The 25,305-nt window shown below is 37.0% G+C and overlaps 2 protein-coding genes across 9 annotated transcripts; both read right to left on the reverse strand.

The window, feature by feature from the left end:
• Window positions 1-1,029: 1,029 nt before the first annotated feature.
• Window positions 1,030-10,732, reverse strand: LOC114740813 (protein TRANSPARENT TESTA 9). Of its 8 annotated transcripts, none has more exons than XM_028929057.1 (21): window positions 10,668-10,732; window positions 9,800-9,851; window positions 9,579-9,655; window positions 9,348-9,481; window positions 9,088-9,184; window positions 8,937-8,994; window positions 8,418-8,526; window positions 8,216-8,336; window positions 7,923-8,115; window positions 7,267-7,601; window positions 7,008-7,096; window positions 6,879-6,919; window positions 6,647-6,715; window positions 6,393-6,533; window positions 6,008-6,113; window positions 5,709-5,783; window positions 5,566-5,615; window positions 4,732-4,885; window positions 4,486-4,652; window positions 3,716-4,011; window positions 1,030-2,063 (listed from the first exon to the last, which is right to left on the reverse strand). In XM_028929057.1, the coding sequence occupies exons 1-20, from the start codon at window positions 10,718-10,720 to the stop codon at window positions 3,739-3,741; spliced, it is 2,394 nt and encodes a 797-aa protein (XP_028784890.1). In that variant the 5' UTR covers window positions 10,721-10,732; the 3' UTR covers window positions 1,030-2,063; window positions 3,716-3,738. The 8 variants fall into 8 exon arrangements, with proteins under 8 accessions (XP_028784890.1, XP_028784889.1, XP_028784891.1 ...); XM_028929056.1 differs by lacking the exon at window positions 1,030-2,063 and adding an exon at window positions 3,075-3,352; XM_028929058.1 differs by lacking the exon at window positions 1,030-2,063 and adding an exon at window positions 3,364-3,611.
• An 11,229-nt stretch (window positions 10,733-21,961) lies between these two features.
• Window positions 21,962-23,512, reverse strand: LOC114740814 (probable aspartyl protease At4g16563). The gene has a single exon (XM_028929063.1). The coding sequence runs from the start codon at window positions 23,504-23,506 to the stop codon at window positions 22,103-22,105; it is 1,404 nt and encodes a 467-aa protein (XP_028784896.1). The 5' UTR covers window positions 23,507-23,512; the 3' UTR covers window positions 21,962-22,102.
• Between the last annotated feature and the right edge of the window lie 1,793 nt (window positions 23,513-25,305).

Consider the following 25,305-nt stretch of genomic DNA (forward strand, 5'->3'; position numbering starts at 1 on the left):
CGCCGATGCGTTGGCAGAAGGCAGCGAAGGAGAAAACCAAACCAGAACCAAGTCTTTTTTTTTTTTTTTCCCCGGCTGAATGAAACTAACCAGAACCAAGTCCAAGAGAGAGAGTCGCCACTTTTTATGAAAAACCAGGCGTCGGTGCGCAGTCAGATTGATATTTTTTACCATTCTAATGGCAAAGTTTTAAAGCGCTATTCAATAATACGGAGTAAAGATGTCGTGGTCGAATTTTTTTTCAAAATATTGCTCCTCCTTAATGGCGCCAATTTATTGACATATTTTTGTCTTCTTAGACACACATTATTATGATCAATAATTTCAGTAAAATGCTAAATTGGGAAGTCATATACTTAAGTTAAAGATATTAACTATCATTATTCCTATTAAGAACCGTAAAGATAGTCTTGCCTTGTAGTTGGGACCAAGAGAAATATATTAGTATGGTAACTATGTTGTCCAAATATAATCATAAGTTTTACTTTTACTGCTTCTACATCGGGGTAATCATTATCAGAGTAATAAATTTCAAATAATTGCACGTCCTAATTCCCTCTCTATCACGCCCTTGACGTCATTGCTTAATTACTTTGGCTGATTATGTTTCAGCCACTAGATTACAATTAATCATTGTGAATTATTCATTACAGCCACAACAGCCAATCAAGCAAAGAGTCCATTAAAGCTTGGGAGAGAGATGAACAAAAGCAAGGGACTAGTTCATTTCATTCCTCACACTTCACTGGAGAGAGGGAGATAAGTTTGATTTGTGGACATCTTGGAGAGGCGTGTCCATTTTATTGAAGCAAGGATTGGGTTCAACGTTGGCTTTGCATAGAAAGCAGAGCAGGCAATAGCACCACCGGGTGCTCCCCTAACGTCTAGGTGTTTACGAAAAGTATAAAACACATCGAAATTACATAAAGACGTGAGAGCATACTTCTACATACAGATATCTCCCTTTCATTCCTCAATCATGGTCTCCACTTTCTCTTGTTTTATACACTGACGCATGACGCATCAATATCATTAATGTGCGGATCCGTCAAGTTATAATTTATGTTACAGCTGCATCTCACCTTGAAAGAAAACCAACCAACAGAAATATGCTTTAAAAAGAACATTACAAGAAAAAGAGAAGAGGCCGAAATGATCTAACAGTCATGAGAGTGATATAATATGATATATTAATGGGTGGCCAGCTCGATGAGCACTCAGCACAGAAACAGAACAAGCTACTCCCATAACCAAGGGGATGTCTTCTTTATAGGGAGCCAGAAGGAACATGTATAAGTAAGCATTCCAGACGTTTAAACGCAACCGAGAACCATTCATCACATTTGACAATCTTCGTCATTTCCGATTTTATTAGCCATACATGGAAAGGGACTACATGTAAATACTGGGACAAACCACCTCTTTTGGGGACATTGTTCAGTTGATCGACTTGATCAGCGACGCTATGTGTTTTTCAGTACTGTTTCATGTTTCAAGTAAAGATGAGAGTCGGTGAAGCAGGAATGAAAGAGACAAAAAGTTGGATGCCAACGCAAGTGGTGTTCGTTGCACATGACCGGCACGTGCTCAAAGAATAGATAAAATGGGTTCTAAGTTGGAAATTACTTTACAGCAATAGGTAATCCAGATGTCGCAACCATTTGTTCCCTCATTGCTGGGTGGGTGAGAGGAAGCATAAGCATAGAAGCTAAGCTAGCAGCTTAGGCTTCCAGTCAAAAAAGTATCTCCTACCTTTGTTGGCCTAAAAAGACTTGCAAAGGGCAGCAAATTATTTGAACACAAAGCACTGATCTGCTATGCTAGAAAAGGAGTGTTTGAATGAAAAAGGAAGAATAGAAACACTTACTTAGAATACACCCTAACCCATCACTTCTCTCTCTCACCAATAACGGTTCGCTTTTTCAAAATAAATAAAGTAGGCGATCCTAATTGCTGAGAGCCAAGTCCTTGCCTGGGCTTGGGCACCATGAGATTTGCGGGAAAGCGAAAGTTAGGACTATCTTTACTTTTCTCTTCTTTCGCTATCAGACTCCTTGATTTTCCTGCAAGCACAAATTTCACTTAGAGCTCTAAAATTAATATATCCTCACCTCATCTTTTGGTTAAAGTGAAGTGCTCTATCATAAAGCAATATTAAAAGTAAAATATGGCATTATCTACTCAAAAGGGGCGCTCATTTTATCCTTTTGAGCCTTCAAATAAGCATCTTTGGTCTCTACGCGGCCATGTGGCTGAAAGCAATATCCAAGAGAGGGAAACCAAACTGAGGGGGGGAAAAGATTAGTTAATAGTAATGGGCAGGCTGGGCAGCTTTTGCACTTTAAAGGCTACAATGGTATGAAAAAGGTGCTCTAATTTTGACATGACAGCCTTGTTAATGCAAAGGAGATGGAATTACGTACCATACCCACCCTCCTTTTCTCAAAAGTTTCTCATTATTTTATGCTTAAATATCTGCACTGCACTCTACAAACTAGTGTTCCATTAAAAACTTTAAAAAGGCCGCATCATTAGACCAACGAATCATCACTCTAAGCCCTGGCGCAACTTTAGAAGACGAAACCAATCAAGAATTATTGTTGCAGAAATAAAGCACCGAACGTGTTGCAGAAAATTCAGCTAATTTAATAAAAATCTGATGACCTAGGGATCCTCTTAGCATCCCGAGCTGGCTATAATTCAAACAGAATGATTTTCCGTTCCTCATTTCTCCAAATGTCAATGACCAGAAGAAAAACACAAAAAGGAGAATTATGATATCCAACATAGCTTCAAGTCTTCAAACCTCAAAATCAGGTACAGATTTTCTTTTCCCTTTTTGCATCAAAATTTATCATTTACTAGTGTTACGCCGCAAAAACAGTAAAGCTTTGCAAAATTTGTTAAATACTCATTTAACACTCGAACGCAAGAAAATCATGATCCGCAGTGCTTTATAATATCACGGTACTCAGCGCTGCCGCGCCCCCAGCCAAAAAAAAAAAAAAAAAAAAAAAGCATAACATTTCTTAGCTGTCCCCTCTATTTGCCGCGTAATTATAATCACACAATCAATTATTATCCTTCTATGTTCGTCTTCATACACAACTTTTCAGCTTACTGCAGATCAATAAATGGAAAATTCTCCCTCAAGTCAACACACATTGAAAGTCTTCCCCCGTTCTTAGTCACACCTCTACCTCTCTAACTGTGACAGTGTGACTTGAAGATCCAACATAAGCAATCATACCAAGATGATAGGAAATCAATAGTATATTAGCACAGTACAGAGACAACTAAAGACACCGGGCCCAGAAAAACTGCAAACCGCAAAATCACATGCCCCGATTTCCTGAGAAATAAAAAAAACACTATAGACATATTCATTCAAGTATCACAAACAAACACGTTTCTACATGAAACCGAACTTGCATGTTAGAGGCAGTGATTAGTCTATGAGCTCAATACTCGGCCCAAAAAAACAGCTCTATAAGATCAAATATACAACACAGGTTAATATGAATGATTACGTATTTACATTCTTCACAAGCAACCTTGCTGGTGGTAATAGCTGTATAACAAGGTAAATCTTCACTAGTAAAAGCCCTTTTCTGCTTTATAAAACCAAAATGAGAAATGAAGACACTTTTGACAAGTAACAATGAAGACAAGTTAGAAAAAAGAAAATCAAAGGAAAAAATAATTGTGAGCTAACCTACAGTCACGGCTTTGATCAGCTCAGGTATCAGTTACAGCTAATCCAAGATCATACTGAAGCAGTGGCGCAAGTATGTACTCCACAGCTGATCTCTGCTTAGTAATTTCACTCATGATTGTTAATTTAGCTGACTCACACGCTTTTTTATTTGGGAAACCAATAGTCCATCTCCCGTCAGTCACATGATCGGATGGGTTGAGGTGCTTTCCATTTCCACTGTTAGTATAGAACTCTGCATCAAACTCTCTTATTTGAAGACGCAACCATGAAGGGTGCTCCTCGTCTATCTTAGGCTGGATCAAGGAGGCAATGAAAATTAATGAAAACATGCATCAAACATGATCAAAAGATATTAAATATGTACACACACAACATTCATAGATGAATGGCTATTTGATGGTTTTTTGTTGCTTAGCATTTGATTTTCACAATCGAGATGTAGCAAAATTTATCATTACAATAAATGACTAAATGAGTCATTGAAGTTATGCAAAAGGGATGAGTGCGTGCGCTCGTTTTCCTTGCTATATGCGTCTTCTAGAATCGCATGAAGATATGCACTGCAATGCATAAGAGTACAAAGTATTCCGTCCTTGAGCCTATCTGGTAATATCTAGAATCATTTGGATAAGAAATCTAAGTTTATAAAACCAACAAAGAGTGAAACCGTCAAAGGCATCTTCTCTATTAGGTGATCTGCCGACATCCTATAAAGATATGACAACTACGTTCTAACCATTAGAATTTTAGGATAACATCTAGCTTACACTCAACCCTGCCAATGGTGCAATTGCAATAACAACTCCACGATGACTGCGAAAAGGATGTTTCTCGGCAAGAAGCAACTTTCCAGCCATTCCACTTGCCACCGGTATCAGGTATATATCCCTGATTTCAGAATTGGAAAATGCAATTCTGCAGGGTGCACCAGATTCTGCAACCGCCATGTAGGGTTAGATGATCAAGAAAAATGATGCCAGGGACAAGATAAACTTTAATCAGATTATGCCTACCTAAGGAAACATCTGATCCGAAGCTAGCATTTGAAACATCTGAAGCATGGATTGCTCCAGAATCATTGGTGGTAGGACTGCCCAGCAATAATGGATTCTCAACTAATACACCTTTGGAAATATATGACTTCAGCTGGATGTGGAGAATAAAAACCTGCACATTTAATTAATAAGATATGTAACCTTCTAGAATTTTGATGAGGATTATATTAACATGTTAATAAAAGCAATGAAATATTGGACCCAGAAGAAACCTTCAATTGAACTCAAAATAAAACAGCAAGAAAATTTTTTACCAGGATATTATTTTTTATGAAAAAGTTAGCATAGGACAAGGCAGGAACCAGAAATGAAAACTTACATTGAAGCTTCATATATATTGTACTTTGAAAGTAACATGAACTTTATCAAGTCAAAACATCTGAGTCACACATGCAAATATCAAACAAAATAAATTTCATGCATTTAATCATGGATTTCTCCACTTCTCATACAGCTAAGTAGAAAACAGATGTAATGTTCCATCACAAGAAGAAGAAGAAGAACACATTATTTAAAATCATTTTTGTTCGGTGTATCACCATACGACTTTTAAATTTTATGAAAAGAAGGCTCCAATTTTCCAATATTGCTATATTGACTTGAATATCATTTTGACAGCAAACACAAATAAAGCATCACGAGAAGATACAGCTTATCTTTATAGAGGTAAGAAATAACCATATTGGTGATCCATAAGATGAATTTGAACTTCATATAAACTGACCAGTCATCATGAACAAAATACCACAGCTAATATGCATGACAACAGGAAAAATAAATCAGTTACAACACCTTCACTGCATCAATCATCCCTTGCCAAGCAAAATATGAAGATGTTTCACCTGTAATAATATAATTTTATTTACTCTTTGGAAGATCGAATAATAACCAGTACTTTGAAGAAGATGCCAGGAATTCATTCAAGATGAGAATACCATTAATTGATTGTCGGTGGAGAGCGAGCTCTAGCAAGAACAAAGGATCTTTATGCTGGGAGGATTCCTCGAGAACTGCATGTAGTATGAAGCATGAGCACAGAGAAACAAGATCATGGAGTTCAATTTGCCTTAGAGCATAAGGATAATTTTAACTGCTACTGTTTTCATTTTCAAGGAAATCTATGTGCGTTTTATTCAGCCAAATTTACCATATTTTAGTTATAATCAGTCCTCAAACAGTTTGCCAAATAAAAATCTACTAGGTTCAATCACAAAGTCAATCAGGTAACAGGTACCTCTTTTACAACTTGCCCATTGACTTCTTAAAGCATTTGGAATATGATCAAACCAAATTCCATCAAGTTCTTTTAGAAAGCCTTCTCGGGACTGCTTGCATGAAGTCTGTTGATAAAAACTAGAAAACATAAAACTTCAGAAACTTTGGGTGCAATACAAATTGATATTCGTGAAATGGCAATGATGAAATTAATCTTTGCTTCCCATAGCTCGGAAACCACATCCAAAGCCAAAAAAACAAAAAAGATGAATTCAATCATGTAGAGACATCAATTTTCCTTGGTCATACTTCTGAGAGAGAGAGAGAGAGAGAGTTATATATACATGACACCAGCAAAATTCCATTTACAATAGCAGTGTACAGGAAACTAGCTGAATACCTACATTGAACAGGTGGAGATTATCACCATGAAGTCCCACTCTGTGAATGCTAAGTAGCTTTAGAAAGCACCACCCCGTATGCCATAGTGTCATAGCAGAGAGGGATTGCTGAAAGGCTAAAACCTTCAACAGAGCATTTAAAATCTGCAGATTTCAGAGGAACCAGGTATTTTGTTATCTTGCTTAGTGTGGAAACCAAATTCAAAACCTAAAACAACAAAACAAAATCTAGGGATTGATAGTAATGTTAAATATACCTCAGGCATAAATTTAATGAAGATACCTCCATCTGCAGATTTAGAAGTCGATTCATCATCAGTCTGCAACTGAAACACAGAAAGAGGAGATAGAAGAGAGAGAGAGAGAAATGTAAGACATTGAATTCTAGTTGAGGAAAGGTTCCAAAAGTAGAATAACGAGCATAAAGCATGCCACATTAATATAATGGCAACATGTAACTAATAACAGGCATACAATTACATTTCGCACCTTATATAACCCAATCACTGGAGCTACGGCACAATCAAGATCTGCAGTCAAAAGGTGAATTTTAAGAAACTTAAAACTTACTGATGAAGATTACTGCCAGGCTACATGCGTAGAGTGAAATCAATGTACCTTTACTTTCTGACAAAATAAGTAATAAAAACAGAGAAGCTAGCAGCATGACATAATGGTCAGAGAAAATATATGCAAGTATTCCATCCCTGCAGCAATACATATTTCATTAGAGAATGTCAAGATACTTATCAACTTTCATTCTGATGGAAGCCAAGCAGAAAACTGCATAAATTATATGAACACTATGATAGAATCCCCTCATGAATTAACATGTGAGTAGGCCAAAAGCAACGATGAAAACTGAGAAAAGACCAACCTTTTAAGATAAATATCCCCATTGAAGCTGCGAACATTGAAACTGGACATGAAATCTGCCATATGAGCATCATCATAGTTACCGTCATTGCCCTCTACTCCTTTGCACTCGGGAGCAGAACACATAACTCTTTTCACTTCATTCACGTGCTTAGAAAAAGGATAAACACCGTTGTGTTCATGAGATGCATTGCCTTCATTCAGATGTCTCACATTTAAGGTCAGTAAAGGATAGAGGATAACTCCAGCCACATTATTGATTATCCACCTTCCACCAACAACTTGAAGAAGAAGTGACAGGACATATAGAGACGTGATTGCAGATAGTTCTGACTCCTGGAGCACATAATGTGTTGTAACAAGTATATCATATGGAAAAACGCTTTCCAGATAAAGCAAGAACAATTGACATGCAAGAGTTCCATCAACATGAAATTTTCACTTCTGTTTTCTAGTAAAGTTGTTTTAAATTTTTCATTTACCTTGTTGTACGTAAGCTATCCCCTACTTTTAGAAAATTTGAACCCTAATGAACTCAACAGTAACCTTTAGCATAATTAGGAATGGTGCAAAACAGAGAATAGTAACAAATAATGGAATATTAATTTGCAGGACACGTCATAAACAATATTCAGTATGAAAAACATATGATCTCACATTGTTCTCTTTTGAAGCCAGTAATGACATTATTATTGGAAATACAAGTCTGTCGAGAAGATTTTCAGTAACAAGTCTACTCAAACAAGGCTCGCCGACACTAAGTATGTCTTTAAGGTAGTATAGATCATCCACAACTTTATCAGATTCAACAATCAGACTGTTTCTTCCCTTTTGCATGTCCATCTCCCTGCATCAACGCAGAACATTCATCTCTTAAGATTCACCTTGAGCACATACAAAAATTACAACGATTATCTTAAAAAATTCTAAACTAAATACTAGAAACATACCCTCTAGAATGGAGACAAGCGTCTAAATGAAAGCAAATATCTCTTAATCTGTAAACCAGGTCAGAGAAGTACTCTGAAACTGGAGGAGTTGTTATGAATCGAAAGACCATGACATCGCTAACTGTAGAACCAAGATTGTGTTAATGTTAAATTGAAAGCGTATTGCACAAAAGCATGATCATAAACAAAGACAACAGTATACCATGGTAAATGTTAAGAGTCAATGCACGTATAGCAGTCTTAATCATCCTTTCCTCGTGATGGGCAAACCTAAGAGCCTCAGTATACAAGGGAAAGGAAACAACAGCATCCTGCAATTGATAGATCATCACAGAAGAATCACACAAGGGTTTGGGTGAATTCTACCGTAAATGCAAAAGGAAGCAGTAAACTGAACACACTGCCAATTTATTGCAAACTGATAGTTACAGAAAATTGGTGACACTAATATTCACCATAAGTGCCTCCTGAACTACATATATTAAGTGGAGAATTATGTAAATCTAGTTTGACTGAAACCTTAATCAAAATAACATTATATTATATCTGCTGATGGCATGCTTTATATGCTAAAATAAGATCTTTAATGGTCCAAGTAAAAAAAAAAGGCCTAATAAATGCAACACAAAAAGATTGTGCCCTAGGTCTCGTTCAAAAGTGAGACAGCAACAATGTTGGTTAAACATATACCAACAATACAATAAAATGATATTTATCTTACCCCATGAACCTTCACAAGCAGGCAAAGTGTGTCTCTGTTTACCTTACTGCTAACAGCTCTGAATGAATAAAGAAACAAAAAGTTAGAAGAAGAGTAAAAACAAAAGTGAGGAAGGAGAGAGAAACATCGAAAAGAATGAATAGATCAAAACCTTAGAAAAGAAACGTAGTATGGAGCTAAGTCTCCCCCATCAAAGATATATGGATGTGAAATTATGTTGTTAATATAATCATTGCTGAAACAATAGTCTGCAACATGCAAAGATATCACAACAATTTTACATGAGTAACAGTCCTAATCCTGGTCTTGCTAATTGAACACTTTTCAGATAATAATTCAAATATGCAGAAACAGGTTAAACTTAAAATTTTAGGAGATTAGCCACAGATGACAATTAAGTAAGCATCTTACAGATAGAATGTTCACTATCCATATTTTGGATCAGTATGCTCAGATACTGAAGCAAAGGTGCCTCGATTTTAGAATTTTTACTGATCTTTAGTATACGAACGAATTCTGCCAGTACTTGGTGTTCCATGAAACATCTGAACAGTTACAATCAGTCAGGAGTATACAAATTTTATCAAGATCAAAGAACAAAATCAGAAGACAAGAATGTCACAGTGCACAAGGGACCCGTACTCAAAAATGAAAGGATCTTGTCTATCACCATAAGTGACTATCTCAACAATGGACTGCAGCAAATCCATCACTAGTTCCTGAAAGAAATGGCAGGAATGGCAGGCATGAGTATATGGCTGTTCCCCTGGGTCCAGTAACTCCAGTATAACTTAAATGAAATTAGGAATGGCATTTTATGGGGGGATAAATGAACAGCATGGATTAAAAGTGAATTAATTTACCATGTTTTGTTTATTTACAACTTTAATCCGCCGCAATTCATTGATGACAGATCTGTAAACCCAACGAGATCATACAGGTCATAAGTATGACAGAATGATCAACAAAATTAATTTAAAAATGAAACAGGCATACAAACCAGAAACAACAGATCTAGGCGCTTAGAATCTGACAAGTCATAACAGCTTTTTTCTGGCTAAAACATAGGTCATAACAACCACTCCCTAACTTTTCAGCTTGACCCCATCCAAGGGGCTGTGTATGGCTCCAAGGATTGAACATTGGAGAATATAGGCAGGGAATGAAGACTTCCACTATATCCTGACCCTTACAAGTAGGATATGATAAGGAACTGTGGGAAATTCAAATGTCCACTATATTTGTGTTAGAAATTTGTTTATAGAGATCACAGCATTGGACTAATTCAGTGAATTGCTATTAAGACTTGCAAGTTGGGCGGTGCTACTTAAAGCCTAACATTTACATTCCGTCGGAAGGGATGATCAGTAGGCTGTGGCAAGTCAGAGTGCTTCAAAACAAGCATTCACAGGTGCGACTGTCGAAGCATGCACAATTAATACAAACATGATAAACTTCGACATTTTACGAATCAGTGGATTGTTTGCTCCAATATGTTATGGTCCACCTATGACCAAAAATTATAATGCCGGTTGTTCAAGCATTCAAAATAATTAATAGCGGAGCCTAAGATCATAACAATACCCCATTTCCTTTCACTTAATTCTTTCTCTGCGTCATATAAAATTGCAATTTACATGCAGCTAAATTTGACATCAAACCCTAAAAAAGGTGAAGTACATTGGGAAAAAGAGGAGAGACAGGGGGGATTAAACGAAAAGGAAAACTTACTTGAAGTGCTCAATAGAGAAGCGATCGACGGCTCGCCAGAAGGTATGCCACATGGTGATGAAGGAGATCTGTGGAGACGGTAATCGAAGTTTTGCATTGCAATGTAAATGAGTGGTGGCGCCCAAAAGCCAAAACACGCTGCTTTGGCCGTTTGGTAGCTTCCTTTTGCCGTAAACGCCTCCCTCAACAACCTTTCAACCCCATCATACATCAAGTCAACCCTTTTATTTCTGACCTCTTGGCATTCACCTTTTTCGTGACCCCAGAGGGAGGGGAGAAAAAAGAAGCAAAGACATGGAATTACTCAGAATCTGGAGTCACAGCTCTTAGCTCACTTCTTACGCATCTCTGTGCTAACTGGTGTTGACTCCTAACTAAATTCATAAAAGATTAATATAAATTTTAGTCCTTCAAATTTAAGTCAATTTTGGTATTAGTTTCTGGAATTCTAAACACATGATATTGGTTCCTAGAATTTTGGTCATTACAAAGTGTTGGTCCCTAATATCTTCACACCATTAATTTTGTATGAGATGGCACTAATACTGGTAGCCTAGTGAGGGGAACATGCTGACGTGGCAATCAATAACAACTGAAGTGATTTCATCGCTCACTTCAAAAGACGGTGGGCTAAACCGTAGCATATATGGCTCTTTACAGGTGGTTCCTTCGGGGCGCAATGCTAGGTCCCTTTTTTTCAATAACTTCTTCATCATCTTAGCATGCTCATCGTGATCCCTTGTTAATCAGAGGGTCTTGATGGGTGAAAGAATCTCCGACATTCTGCTCAAGCTATATGTCACAGTGATCAAGTTTCTTCTTTGATGCAAACGACAGATAAAGAGGATCCAACAATGTTTTGTGGTTGCATAAATAAAACTGAAGATGATTCCCCTTACTACCCTCTCATCATCTTCATTACTTGTGTTGGGCATTAAAGTCATCAAACGCAAAGCAGTGATTGACAGTAAAGGAAATGATATGTGGTACAGAAGTAATTAAGCATTACTGGCTAAAAACCAATCCATTCACTAAAGCTTGACCACAAGTTGATCAAGCTAATTAATTAATGCAATGTTCAAAACAATAAGACTAAAAGAACAGAACTTGTAATGAGTTGATAATTTGGAATCAAGAGACTTGGTCAAGCTACAAATGTTGGGGTGTCAAGACGTCCTTTGCCTTCCCATTCAAGAGCTTGGACTTAAATGGGTTGATCTCATCCCGAAGACTATGTCACCACATTATTATTATTATTATTATTTTTGAGCAAAACACCACATTATTTTATTAGCTCTGTTTTTAGTCTCAAAAATAGAGACTAGCAGAGATGCAATTTGAATTGTAACTTGACATTATTTTAGTTGCATATCATGAATTTTGATGACATCACAACAATATCGTAGTTGGATATGATGGATTTTAGTTGAATATAATAGTAGCTAACGAGGTATTATCAATGGAGTACACAGTATAAGGTGGAATCGCCACCTATCAACAAGAGTTTTTCTTTTCATGACACAGTGTATAAGCTGTAAATTAGGGGGGAAACATTAATTTACTTATTTTATTTCAAGATCTAATAACAAAGCATTTGACATACCTTGGAGATGTATCCATCATAAGCAAGCTTGTACTTGCTGTCAAGGGGAGTCCTAAGCACCATTATGCCATTCACACATGAAATATGCCACTTGGACCGTGGAATTGTCTTTTTTTTTTTTAGTGGAAAGAGGAGTATTATTGCAAAGTTGTTGTCTCGAGTGAATTAGTGGGAGAGATCAACAACGTATTTGCTGCCTCCATTTATATTGTTTTGTCATGAGTGTGAGCTTTTTTTGAGTTGCTTTTTTTTCCCCTTTGTGTCCAGGTCATCAAGCTATATATGTGCCAGCTTGTATATCCACCTCATTAGGTTAACAGTGTTAGTGCCATCTCAGATGAAGTTAACGGTGTAAAGGTATCAGGGACCAACGTTTTGTAACGACCAAAGTTTTAGCGACCAATACCATGGATTTGAAATTTCAAGGATCAATACCAAAATTGACTTAAATTGAAGGGACTAAAATTTGTATTAATCCATTCATAAATTTTAAATTTTATTACAATCTAGACTGCATGGTGATCAATATTACTGACACAAGAAAAGAAAGTGAGAAACTCCTGTGCACTATTGTCAAACTCGCGAGTTGACTCTCTGAGTTTGATGTTTTTACGTTTTTAGTTAACAAAATTGTGTCAACTTGCTTTTAAACTCGTGCTAAATTTTGTAATTTAATTATATTTAGTGACTTTATATATGAATTTTATAAAAATTTCTTTGTTGAATATGATAAATTATAAACATTGATAGATATAATTTTAATTATTTAAATTTAAAATATATTTAAATAAAATTGTTCTCATTTTTTATATATTAGTTATTTGATTATATATTTTTAATACTAATTTATTAATAAAAGTAAACTCTTACAAGTTCATGATCTGAGTCTGCGATCCAAGTTTACATCATTAACACGAGTTTGTTTAAACTCGTGAGTTTAACAACCTTGCTCCCGTGACCGGAAAAGGAAATAAAATAATAGGAGATGGCGGGAAGATTTTACAGGGCGTCTACTGTTTTTTGAAAATATCATGATATATTTTTGGAAAATTGAAAAAAATTTCTCATTAAAAAATTATTTGTGAAAAATGTCTAATAAAGTTCTAGTAGTATCTTATACGTACTTTGATTTAGGTCAAATTATATGGCAAAAAAAGTCAGCCTCAAAATTATTATTCGTTCTGCTTTCATTTTTTTAATACTTTCTTACCACTTGTTTATGTAAAAATTTTGGCGTTCCTGCATTTAAATTCAAAATAAAATGACGTGATTTTTTCATTCAAAAAAACATCTATCTTCGAAGGGTGTCCCAAATGGACCAGTCCCATCCGCATTAAACCGGCATCGTGAAATGGGCCAACCCACTCCTCCAAACAAGCAAACATTGATAACCTTTTAAAAGAGGGGTTGGGGTAGTTGAATGTTTCTATCGTTGTTTTGAGTAGCTTCTTTTGAACGTGTAATTGTTCTTGCAAATAATTAAAAAATAAATAAATCTACAAGGGCAAGTATTTCACTTAATTATAAATATAAGATTGTTTAACTAGTTCGTAAAATTTTTAAAATATTTAAGATGGTTATTTATAATTAATATCTGGAGATTTTGCAATTTTTTTGTTGAAAGTATCCGTTAATGAGTAGAAATAAAAATGTCCAAATAAGTAAAAATATTATAAAAAAAGAAACAATTAAAATGTCCAAAAAAATAAAAATAATATAAAAAAAACAATTAATGTGTGACACATTAAAATTTAAACATTATATTTACGGACTTTCATATTAGGTGCAGTGAGCATATAAATTCTCGTGTCACCTAAAAATAAGCAGTCTAGGCTCTAAAATGTTCAAATGTATTTTCCCTGAAATTCCAGTATTGTACCAGTCACGGTTGGACAATCAATCCACCGGACCAGTTTCAATATTCACTGTAGTACTCTTCCGGTCCTTAATATAAGACCTATTTAACTAATTTGATTAGATTAAGGAAGTTAGGTAAGTTAGTTAATTATAAGAAAAGTGACACATTTTTCCTAAAACACCATAATCATCTTTCTTAATACCCCTCTTCCTCTTCTACTTGATTATGGTTGAGAGAGTATCCATAGGGGTAATTTAGAGAAAATTAATAAATATGAGAAATGGGTTTTATATTTAGGACCAAAACTAACTCAAGAATTGAGTCCTGTATTAAGGACCGGAGGAGTAATATTTATCAAATCTCAACTGTTCAAATTGAAAATGGATAGCTAAGATTTAACTTTTTATATTTTTATTTTTTAAAATATTTTCTTTAATATATAGATAATCCAAAATAAATATAATCTTTTAACTGTAAGTTTTCTTAAAGGGAAAATGACAATAAAATACCACCTGAATTCCAAAAAGACAAATAAGGGACCTGAATAAGCAAAATGACATATAGGGGATTGGGTACCAATCTGGAATTCAGATTTTTGGCCAAAAGACCAAAATGCCCTGTCTGAAAGTGAGAGAAAGGAGAGAGGAAGAAAGCGACGCAGTGAGAGAAAGGAGAGAGGAAGACCGACGGTGATGAAATGCGGGAAGAAGGAAAGAAGAATGTTGGAAATGCTATTATCTTACTCCTTCGCATCACCATTCTGTAGAGATTGTTGATTTGGTGGGTTTTGGTTGTAGGAAAGAGGATTTGTAGTGAGAGAGGGAGTGAACCTGCGGGGAAGATGAAGTGGAAATCAGAAAACAATGACAAGCAATTACGTTACGTAACTGCTGTCATATGCCTGCTGGTTTTTGGTAAATCCCACTACGTGAATGGTAAATCTCACTATGTGAATGGTAAATTTTACTATACATGTAGTTAATTATGAATTTTACAAAATACATATTGTGATTTACAACTTTTGTAGTGAAAGTGACTACTTTGTTAATGGGTTTTGCAACCTGTTTTCAGAAGATAAATAACTTGTTTGTAAAAACTAATAAAATTTCACGCTAAATTTGACAAAACGTATAGTGGGATTTACAACTTCCGTAGTAAAAATGACCACTTATTCATGTTGGAAATTGTGCCCTAGGGGTCAATCATTATGTTTTGAACATTGTTAATTTATGAATTTATCAATTACGTTATCATATTATTTGCATGTTTTCTGTGGTAACTATCCTTGGATAACTCATGGTTTATCCTAAATGTCCCTGGTCGGTCATCTATGTGGGAGCAAAGATGAAATAAGACCAGTATGACTTTAAAGATATATAGAGATATAAATTAAAGTCATAAGCACATGTAAGAGTACAAGGTGTTGGACCGACCCGCTATGAGAGAGCTGCATGGGTTAAGTCATAAGCTTCTCTCATATACAAACCACGTCACTCTGCCCTTTGACCTGAGATCATCATGGATTCCTACATGAGAAACGCTTAGCTTTGACCTAGTCAAAAGTCACTTTTGACCGAGTGATCATAAAGACTGTGTTCAGGCTTAGTGGTTTTTCATGCGGAGGAATGTGAATGGTCAAGATGGAATTTGTCCCTCACATTTGTAGAGAGACATTACTGGGCCCCTCGATGAGTGAGTCTGAGAAATGTATGGCCATACTATAATGGAAAGGTAGTTCCATTTCTATACTCGGACTACTCAGGGATCGAGAAAGTAACGGTCATGAATAGGAGGATGACGTTCTCCGTGCCTCATCCATGACCAAAATGTCGTGTGACAAAAGAGACGTGATATGGTTGTATGAAAGGCTGCATCGTTCAATGATCCTCATATGTTTTGGGTAGTCGTGATGTCTTGCTAGAGACCGCTTACGACTTGTGAGTCATTATAGTTAATGGCCCACTGCCAACTTCATATGGGCCTACAGGGTCGCACACAAAATAGCCCAACACGAGTTATGATGTCCAGATTCATTGAATCTAAGATATGTCTAGATTCAATGAATAAATAGGGTGGACGTGTATATATATATATATATATATATATAAATTCGTATATATATATATATATAAGAGATATTAATTTATAAGGATAAATTAAATATATAAATTCCGTCATCTCTTTATTAAATAAATAAGTGAATTAAATCTGTGAGACGGATTTAATTTAAACTATATTTATTTAATTGTTCTCTTATCTGATTAGGCAATATTTGATATTGTATTAATTTCGGAATTAATTTAGAGTTAATTTCGAAATTAAATATTATTAATTAAACCTATATAGCATCCTATATATTTGATATGAGGAGCTAGGGTTTAAGCGAGAGAGAACTAACACCTAAGAGACGGCAAAGAGAGGAGAGAGGACGGATTCCTAAAAACCCTAGACGGACACAGGCGCTGGCACGCCGTTCGAGGTTGAAGGCTACTCGTGTGGATACCGGTAGAGGAAGCCGACCGAAGTTGTCGACTTCGAACGACACAGGAGGCGAGCAGAAGCATCCTGAACGGCCGAATCATCAAGTCACCAGGGAATCGAACGCCTAAAGGTAATGCTTCTTACTACCTGACTTAAACGCGATCGGTAGATCCGGAAAGGGATTGAAAGTTTTAAAATTTTTCCGCTGCGCGTCGTCTTTCAATTCCCTACAATTCAATGGGTTTTGTAACTTGTTTTCAGGAGATGGGCAGCTTGTTTCTAAAAACTAATAAAATTTCATACTAAATTTGACAAAACACATAGTGAGATTTACAACTTTCGTAGTGAAAATGATCACTTTTTCAATGGGTTTTGTAACATGTTTTCAAGGGATTGGCAACTTGTTTCTAAAAACCAATAAAATTCTATGCTAAATTTTACAAAACATAGAGTAATATTTACAACTTTTGTAGTGAAAATTACCACTTCTTAAATGAATTTTGCAACTTCTTTTGAGGGGATGAGCAACTTGTTTCTAAAAATCAATAAAATTTTACGCTGAATTTGACAAAACACATAGTGAGATTTACAACTTTCATAATGAAAATGATCACTTCTTCAATGGGTTTTGCAACATGTTTTTAAGGGATTGGCAACTTGTTTATAAAAACCAATAAAATTATATGTTGAATTTTACAAAACATGTAGTGAGATTTACAACTTTCTTAGTGAAAATGATCACTTCTTAAATGGGTTTTGCAACCTCTTTTTAGGGGATGAGCAACTTGTTTCTAAAAACCAATAAAATTTCACATTGAATTTTACAAAACACACAGTGAGATTTACAACTTTTATAGTGAAAATGACTACTTCTTAAATGGCTTTTGTAACCTGTTTTCAGGGGATAGGTAACTTGTTTCTAAAAACCAATAAAATTTTACGTTGAATTTTATAAAACATATGCTGGGATTTACAACTTTTATGATAAAAGTGACCGCTTTGTTAATAGATTTTGCAATATATTTTCGGGGATGAGTAACTTACTTTTCACCACCAATAAAATTTCACGCTGAATTTTACAAAACACATAATGGGATTTACAACTTTTATAGTGAAAGTGACCACTTCTTCAATGGGTTTTGTAAACCTGTTTTCACCGGAAGAGCAACTTGTAAGCATAAATAAATCATTCAGTGAACGTGCACCTGAAGTACATCACAATAAACATTGAACTATTAAGTTTCATAATTAACTACATGTATATTAAAATTTACCATTCACGGAATGGGATTTACCATTCACGGAATGAGATTTACCAAAAACCAGCAAACATATGACAGCAATTACATTACGTAATTGCTTGCTGACTATTTTCTGATTTCTGCTTCATCATTCACCAAATACTGAATATGAACCCTCAAATGCAATAATCCTGTTCCTATTTCACCATGAAACAGCCACAAAAATGAATAATCCAAATCCCGCCATCAACTTCTACTCACTCATGAATAATTCAAATACTTCAGCGACCTCTTCGACGACGACAATTTCAGGGGTACAAGTTATTTCAGACAGGGCAATGTATTTCAGCGATGGTAACCAAATTCAGCGATGGCAATCTACTCCTACGACGACGGCAACGTGATTTCGAAAAATCCTTTTTGGTGACTGCAGGAACTTGGATTTAGTTTCGTAGAAGGAAATCAGTTTCTCCCTTTCTCTATCGCATGAATACACTGCTCAATGTTCAGAGACAATCAGGGCAATTCGGTCTTTTGGCCGAAAATCTATATTCCAAATTGGTACCCAGTGCCCTATTTGTCATTTTGCTTATTCAGGTCCCTTATTTGTCTTTTTGGAATTCAGGTGGTATTTTATTGTCATTTTCCCTTTCTTAAAAATATTTTTTTTTATTTAAAAATCAGTAGTGAAAAATTTAAATCTACACCATTAAAGTTATATATATATATATATATATATACTTCTCTGGAGAAGTGTTACACTGTAAAGTAGGTTTTATATTTAGGATTAGAAGAGGGGGTTGAAGACTGGAATGATGAATAGCATGGCGTTCACACGGAAATTGGTCCCCAGTCCACTGTGGATCACCGAGATTCCGGTCCCAATACATCCGATCCAAGTCAGCAAAACGTGGTCCCATTCAAATTCTTAAAAAACCTCAAATACTTTCAATTCAAAAGAGGGGGAAAAAAAGACCTCACATAGTTGAGGCAGCATTTGGCCCTTTTGAAACAGCTTATGAGTATTTTATAAGTAATTTTTTAATAATAATTTACAAAATATGAAACAAATATGTAAAAAGAATTTTATTTCGGTTTACGTAAAATGTGTTTATAGGGAATTTTTATTATGATTCCAAGCAGGCACGTTATCTTCTGCCTCCCCATGATCACGTTTTGAAACTGTAAATCCTTGGAGGAAGGAGTGTGCAGTAGTGGTGTTGTTGCTGTTACAAGCTGTAATTTTAACGCTGCACACAGATATGGGGAGCCGAAGGAATTACTTAACGTGAATGCTCATCTTAAAAAGTGGTTTGTGGAAACCGTACTACTGATCCATTGCATGAAATGAAACCCGTGCAGAGGAAAAAGCGGCAATGCACAAGAACGAAAAGACAAGAATCAAGTCTCGTAATGTTTTGTTAGAGCTGCCCAACCGAATGCATGTATGGGCGCACGAGCAATGAACAATCTGCCTTTCATCTGATATTTGAATATTTCTTTAATTATGAGGTTTAACCAAACGCGGATTCCACTTCCAACCCGCCAAACGGGGCATTAAGTTCACGCGAAAAGGGAAACATGGCTGTTATTGAACTTTACCTGCAGATTTCACGCTGATTTCTTACGGTCAAATATTCAATAGCTCTAACACTGAAACTTTTAGCATGCGCTAGTAGTGTTGTGGAAACCTCGTCCCTTTTAATGTACGATCCTAGCTTTGACATGCATGATTTCCCACTTCCTTTATATGGCGTGGGGTTTGCAGTTTCTCGAACATCATACTCAGGGTGCCATCGAAATTATTACTACTTCTTATTGCAGTGACAAAATGATATGGTCCTTTTTTGCATTCCTTCAGGGCAGAGTCTTCTAATTAACTATTTTGCCTGTGGGCTCTCAGTTCTGCCAAGCAATCCCCGCCGTGAACGTTATCAGTGGTGTGCGGCCAACCTGCCTTGGTTTAATTTCTTTGTATGTCAGGATTGGCCGAACCAACTCGATGTTGGGTACTGAACGGCGCAAAAAGAAAAGACGCTGGAAGAGGGGAAGTTGAATAGGTATTGAGCAATCTAACCAATTGCAATGTCACACCACGGCTTTGCAGAGTGTGTTGTGCTGGTAGGACGCACTATCAGGCACACCCACACAAACCTTTTAGTCCACTAGTTAGATAATGAATGGATGGCTCTGATTAATGAAGATACCAAACGAAATTACAAGCCTATGAGACTATTGGATCGCTTGGAGATGACGAACTTTCTTGATCACTGATCTCACTTTCTGCTGCAATCTCTGATCCTTGTTCGAAGTCGTCTATAACTTCTCTTGCATGGCGATCCCCCTCCCCCCAAAAACCAAGCTCTCTCTCTCTCATGTCAAAAGCACTTTTTATAATGGATCGGTACCAAAACCTCGTTTCAGATGCTGACATCCCAAGTTAACGCAATGAAAAACTCATAGCCGGCAAGCGAAGAAAGAATCACGTCTATTTCACTGCTCTTTTTTGTCAGCACTCGTCTGTCTTCTTATCAATGCAAAGGATGACATATATAATCGCCTTCGAGAGTATGATTGACAACGAGAGACAGGGAGGAAAAATCTAATTTCTCCTAGCCATGGCTCCTTGTTTCGCGTTTTTAGTCCTAATCACGGGAACAACTATTACAAACTTTTATAGGGAAATAGTGTTGTTCGTTTATCTCGATTTATGGATTCCACAGTTCGTACCTCCTACCGGCATTTTGCGTCCGTACATGTTAGTGGCAGTTTCCTCGTAGGTTTTCCTGCTGGCTAGATTAGTTTTCCTGTAGTTGAAAGATAAAATGGTGAGCGGGCATCGCTTAAATGGTTGAGTGAAGTTGACCCACAAAGTTATTGTCACGCTCGCTTTAGGAACAATGGCCCTACCAAGCAGTAATGAAAGAAGAGGTCCACAGATCAGTGATGACTGTTACCTCAATCCAAATTACTCAGACGCCTCAATTAATTAGACGTGAATTCGAGGTGCCTAATTTCTGTATTTTATATTTCACTCTGTCGGTTGCAGTTTACGGCTCCGTTTGGGTGACACCCCAAACCATGGTTTGGGGACCCAAACCATGGTTTGGGTGATAAGTCACCCAAACACCCACTGATTTTGGGCAAACTGTGGTTTTGGGTCAAAACCATGGTTTTGACTCCAAAACCATGGTTTTGGAAAAAGCAGAAATTTTTTACTTTTGGAGAGAAAAGGGAGAGTGTGAGAGTCTATATGATATGTATCTTGTTATTTTTTTTATAAACATATTTTTTTATAAACATATTTAATCTTATATTTTATAAATATATATACATATTAATTATTTATTAATTATATTATCTTATGTATTATTAATTATGTTGGTAAAAATATATTATTAACAATTTTATTCCTTCAAATTAAAATATATCATAAAATCTATTTTTTCTGTAATTATCATATTAACTTATGTCTTTTTTTTAGTAATTTGTATATATAAAAAGTGCTTCTGATAACAACTATCCAAACACTCTCACTTCTCAGAATCACTTTTTTACAAAATCTATTCTTCACAGAATCTATTCTCCTCAGAATCTATTCTCCAGAATCACTTTTTCAAACCACGGTTTGGTTTCATCCAAACACACCCTACATCTGGAAAGTAAGACTGCTTCTAGATCTACGGGCGCAAAGAAAGCGACACAGGGGCACCAGAAAAAGCGGGCAAAAAACAAACAGAAGCTCTAACTTCACTTCCCAAAAGAGAACTTTTCCTAAAGATCATCGTAAGAAATAAAGCCTATTGAGAAAGGAAGATGGCATAAAGATCAAATGGTGTGTTCGTAAACGCTTGCTTCTTTGGAAAGAAATTTAAGCTAGACACGACAAGGATCATATGAATCACAGCAGAAAGCAACAATAAGGCCTTGTCACCGGCTCCTAGCATGGTATATCAACAAAACAATAGCATTGGTTTTTTTTTTTTAATCCTTTTGCGAAATCCATCCATCATCCACGTACGGTAGAAACCCGCAGTCAATAATGCACCAACTAAATTGACTTTACGATACCTAAAATCAACGAGTACTGCTGCTAACCTCATGATCCCTCATTAAAAATAAATATTACACCTGCCCCCTGCTACAGGCGCTCACTTTCAATCCCCCAGTCACGTTGGCGCCCCCGTGTTCGGCTACCATTTCCGCTGCGACCGCTCATTAACCACCATGGTTAAGCCTTAGCTGCCAACTCCTAAGCATTCTTGCTGCAACTTTGAGGCCGAAATCCAAGCCTGTTATTTTCCAAGTCATATTCCACATGGAAATCCTGCTGCTGATAATTACCCAGAATGATCGCCGGCCCGGCCGCCACTGCCGGACCGACCACATTGTCTGAGACAATGGTCAAGCATGCGGCACCCAACTTACCAACCGGCGAGAAGTAATTGTTCAAAGGCAGTACCATTTTGGCACCCCCTTTGAATTGAAAAGTTAATTCCGGGAAATATGCTGATTTCTTGCTGGAAATAACGTAACACGGAGTCAGACCAGATTGGGCTTCTACGTCCCTGGCTCTGCTATAGTTACCCATTTGCCTCCCGAACTCTTGCGCCACTAAATCAAAAACAGGCTTTTCCATGAATGTGAAGGTCGAGCCAGAGTCCACTATGCAGCCTCCATTGCCTTGGGAATCTGGCTGCAGCATTTTGTGAGGAATTTTGACTTGCTTGCCACCCACGATGACTTTTCGAAGGCTTATATAGTAATACTGACGGAACGCTGAATTATTCGCTGACGGGTTAGACTGAAACGGTGCATAGCTAAAGCCGTTAGTCTTGGCCTCGGAGGATGCACTGTGCAAGATGAGTTCACTGCTTTTTGAGGAGTCGTCAAACCTGTGAGGTAGTAAACAGTATGAGAACCGGGTCAGACCCATCTGGGAGGGCAGGGACTCCGGTCCGCGACCGAACCCGGCGATCCCAGCGGGTTGCCGAGTTGACAAGATGGAACACCCGACAAGAAAATCGGGTACAATTTTTCCGGGGAAGTCCAGATTTTCTAAGAGTAAGAAGCCAGCCGTTGAGCCCAAACCATATTGAATTATGTAAGCAGGGCATATCTGCGAGCAATTTCGGCCATTGGGTTTGCAGTCTTGGCATCGAGCCTGAACATCAGAGCCGAATATCCAACTACATTTTGGGTTTTGGCAACCAACGATCTTAGAAGAGGATGAATTCTTGGGAATGAACTTGGGGATTTTGGTCAGGTCGATTTTAGGGAAGGAACATTTGGAGCAGAGATAGCGAGAAGTGCAGGGGAGCCAGACCAAGCTGCTTCCGGTGTCCAGGACGAAGGGAAATGTTTGGGGCGGCGTTCCAAAATTAAGATGAATGGAGTAGCCACCGTAGCTCCTGGGATAAGCTTGCGTTTTAACGAGGGGAGGTTTGGAATTGGAGTTGCGGTGCTTGAGGTGGTGAGCTCTGTTTCGAGTAGCGGAGGAGACTACTTTGAGGTTCTCAAATTCATCCGAAGACGGCTGCGTGGTGGGCAGAGGAGAGAGAGAGATGGTAATGGTGTTAGGTGTAGATGATGAAGATGAAGAGAAGGGGATGACAAAGAAAAGACAGAGAAAACAGAGAATGTGGGTAGAGGCCATTGAAGACCTTGCTCAGTGATGAAGAATGAGAACTGCTGTGCTGAGTTTTGGCCGGGCTTCCTCATTTATTTAGTACCTATCCTTTTTTTTTTTGTTTTTTTTGGAAGCAAAATAGAAATGATAGTTTGCCGTTTTGATGCACAGGAAAGCAGGCGTGATAGTCAGAGAGAGAGAAAAGGTGGGGGATACGTGGCTCTTGCTGATCACATGAGAGCACTTGAAATAGCTGTTGCGTGGCAATAGTACGTGTGAGTTGATACGTCCTCGTCGTCCTGTAACGTAAATTTTGGGCCTTTTCTCCATTTTGGTTGCGTCTTGCATGTTAATCCTGATAGGTTAATCCTTTAATTTCATTTTTGAACCTGGATTTTATTCTGGTTTTAAACAACTAGGATATTTATTTTTATTCGGGGGTATCCTGCCCCACTTTCCATCCCATTGGTTTGCAGCGTGCCTGCTGGTGCTGGATCATTGCCTGTACTTAGTCTGTCGTGTTTGGGCGGCACAGTTGTAAACCCAAGCTTCCACCAACGATTTCCACCGAATCCATTTTAACTTCGTTCTTTTTAAATGTTTGTGTTGTACTCTATGTTGGGCGCGCTTACGGATTGATGCGTGGTTTGACATCATAAATGTGAAAGGGGCAAAAGGTACGGCAATGAAAAATAAATCGATATCACGTTCAGGTGTTAATTGCAATGATTACGAATTGAACACGTTTTTTTTTGGGGGGGGGTATTCAGAATAGATGCAATGTGTAACCCGCAAATGCCAACTCGCCTACCCGTCTCGTTGACTCGTTGTCGCCCGCCTCGTTGGTAACGGTATAGTTTGACAAAACTGGAAATGTCAAGTTATGAAACAGTGTACCGTATTGATAACTGATAAAGTACAACGTTTAGATGGACCCAAAAAATAAAAAGAAAAGAACACATTTCATCGGGAATACACATACAACGTACGGGAAGGAAATAAGTTTTTTTCTGAGGAGTATCAATATAACTAACGTTCTCTTGATTCATAACTGTAATCTTTCTTTTATTATATTTTGAAATAAACATGTAAGAGTTTCTTATTATGGCAGTAAATTTTCAAATATTTTCCAAATTTTATATGTCGAGCAAGTGTGACTAAATTAAAGCCGAGCCTATGATAACGAGCGGGAGCACTATCCATTGCCATCGTCGGTTGCAGTCGCAGAGGCCCTAAAGTGTAATGGACCAATATTTATAGAAAGCAACCAGAATAGACAAGTTTACATGTTAGTTCAAAAGAAAAATGTTGATGTTGCTCATTTTCTGAGCCAGGGAATATTCAAAGGGGCCGACCATAACAGGCCCTGATATTTGACTTGGGCACAGGGTCTTTTGAGGGCACCCATTCCCAATTATGGATCAAGTTCAAGCCCAATACTCTCTTGATCCAATACGTTGTATGCTAACAGCTATCAAGTTCCCAGAACACGATTCACTTCATACTTATTAACGGGAATTATTGTATTAAAAAAAAAAAGAGGGGAATTATGTACATGTTATTGTTTTTATTATATTACCGGATGGACGATATGCACACGGGAGCATGGCAGCTAATTCACGCAAGTTTTATTTATTAAAATTAAAATTACCTTTAAAAAAAAATGTGTTCGCCGAGTGCCAAAAAATGACTTAGACCAAACTAAATAATCATCCTTATCGATATTTTTATGAAAATTTGTAGGGCCACATTTTATGCAGGACCTCGAATAAATTATATTATTCCTTATTTACAAATAGCATTGGCTTTATATATTACTCTATATG

The sequence above is a fragment of the Neltuma alba genome, unplaced genomic scaffold (genome assembly GCF_004799145.2).
Source record: "Neltuma alba isolate B1F8T4 unplaced genomic scaffold, ASM479914v2 tig00003187_pilon, whole genome shotgun sequence".
Classification (NCBI taxonomy): Eukaryota; Viridiplantae; Streptophyta; class Magnoliopsida; order Fabales; family Fabaceae; genus Neltuma; species Neltuma alba.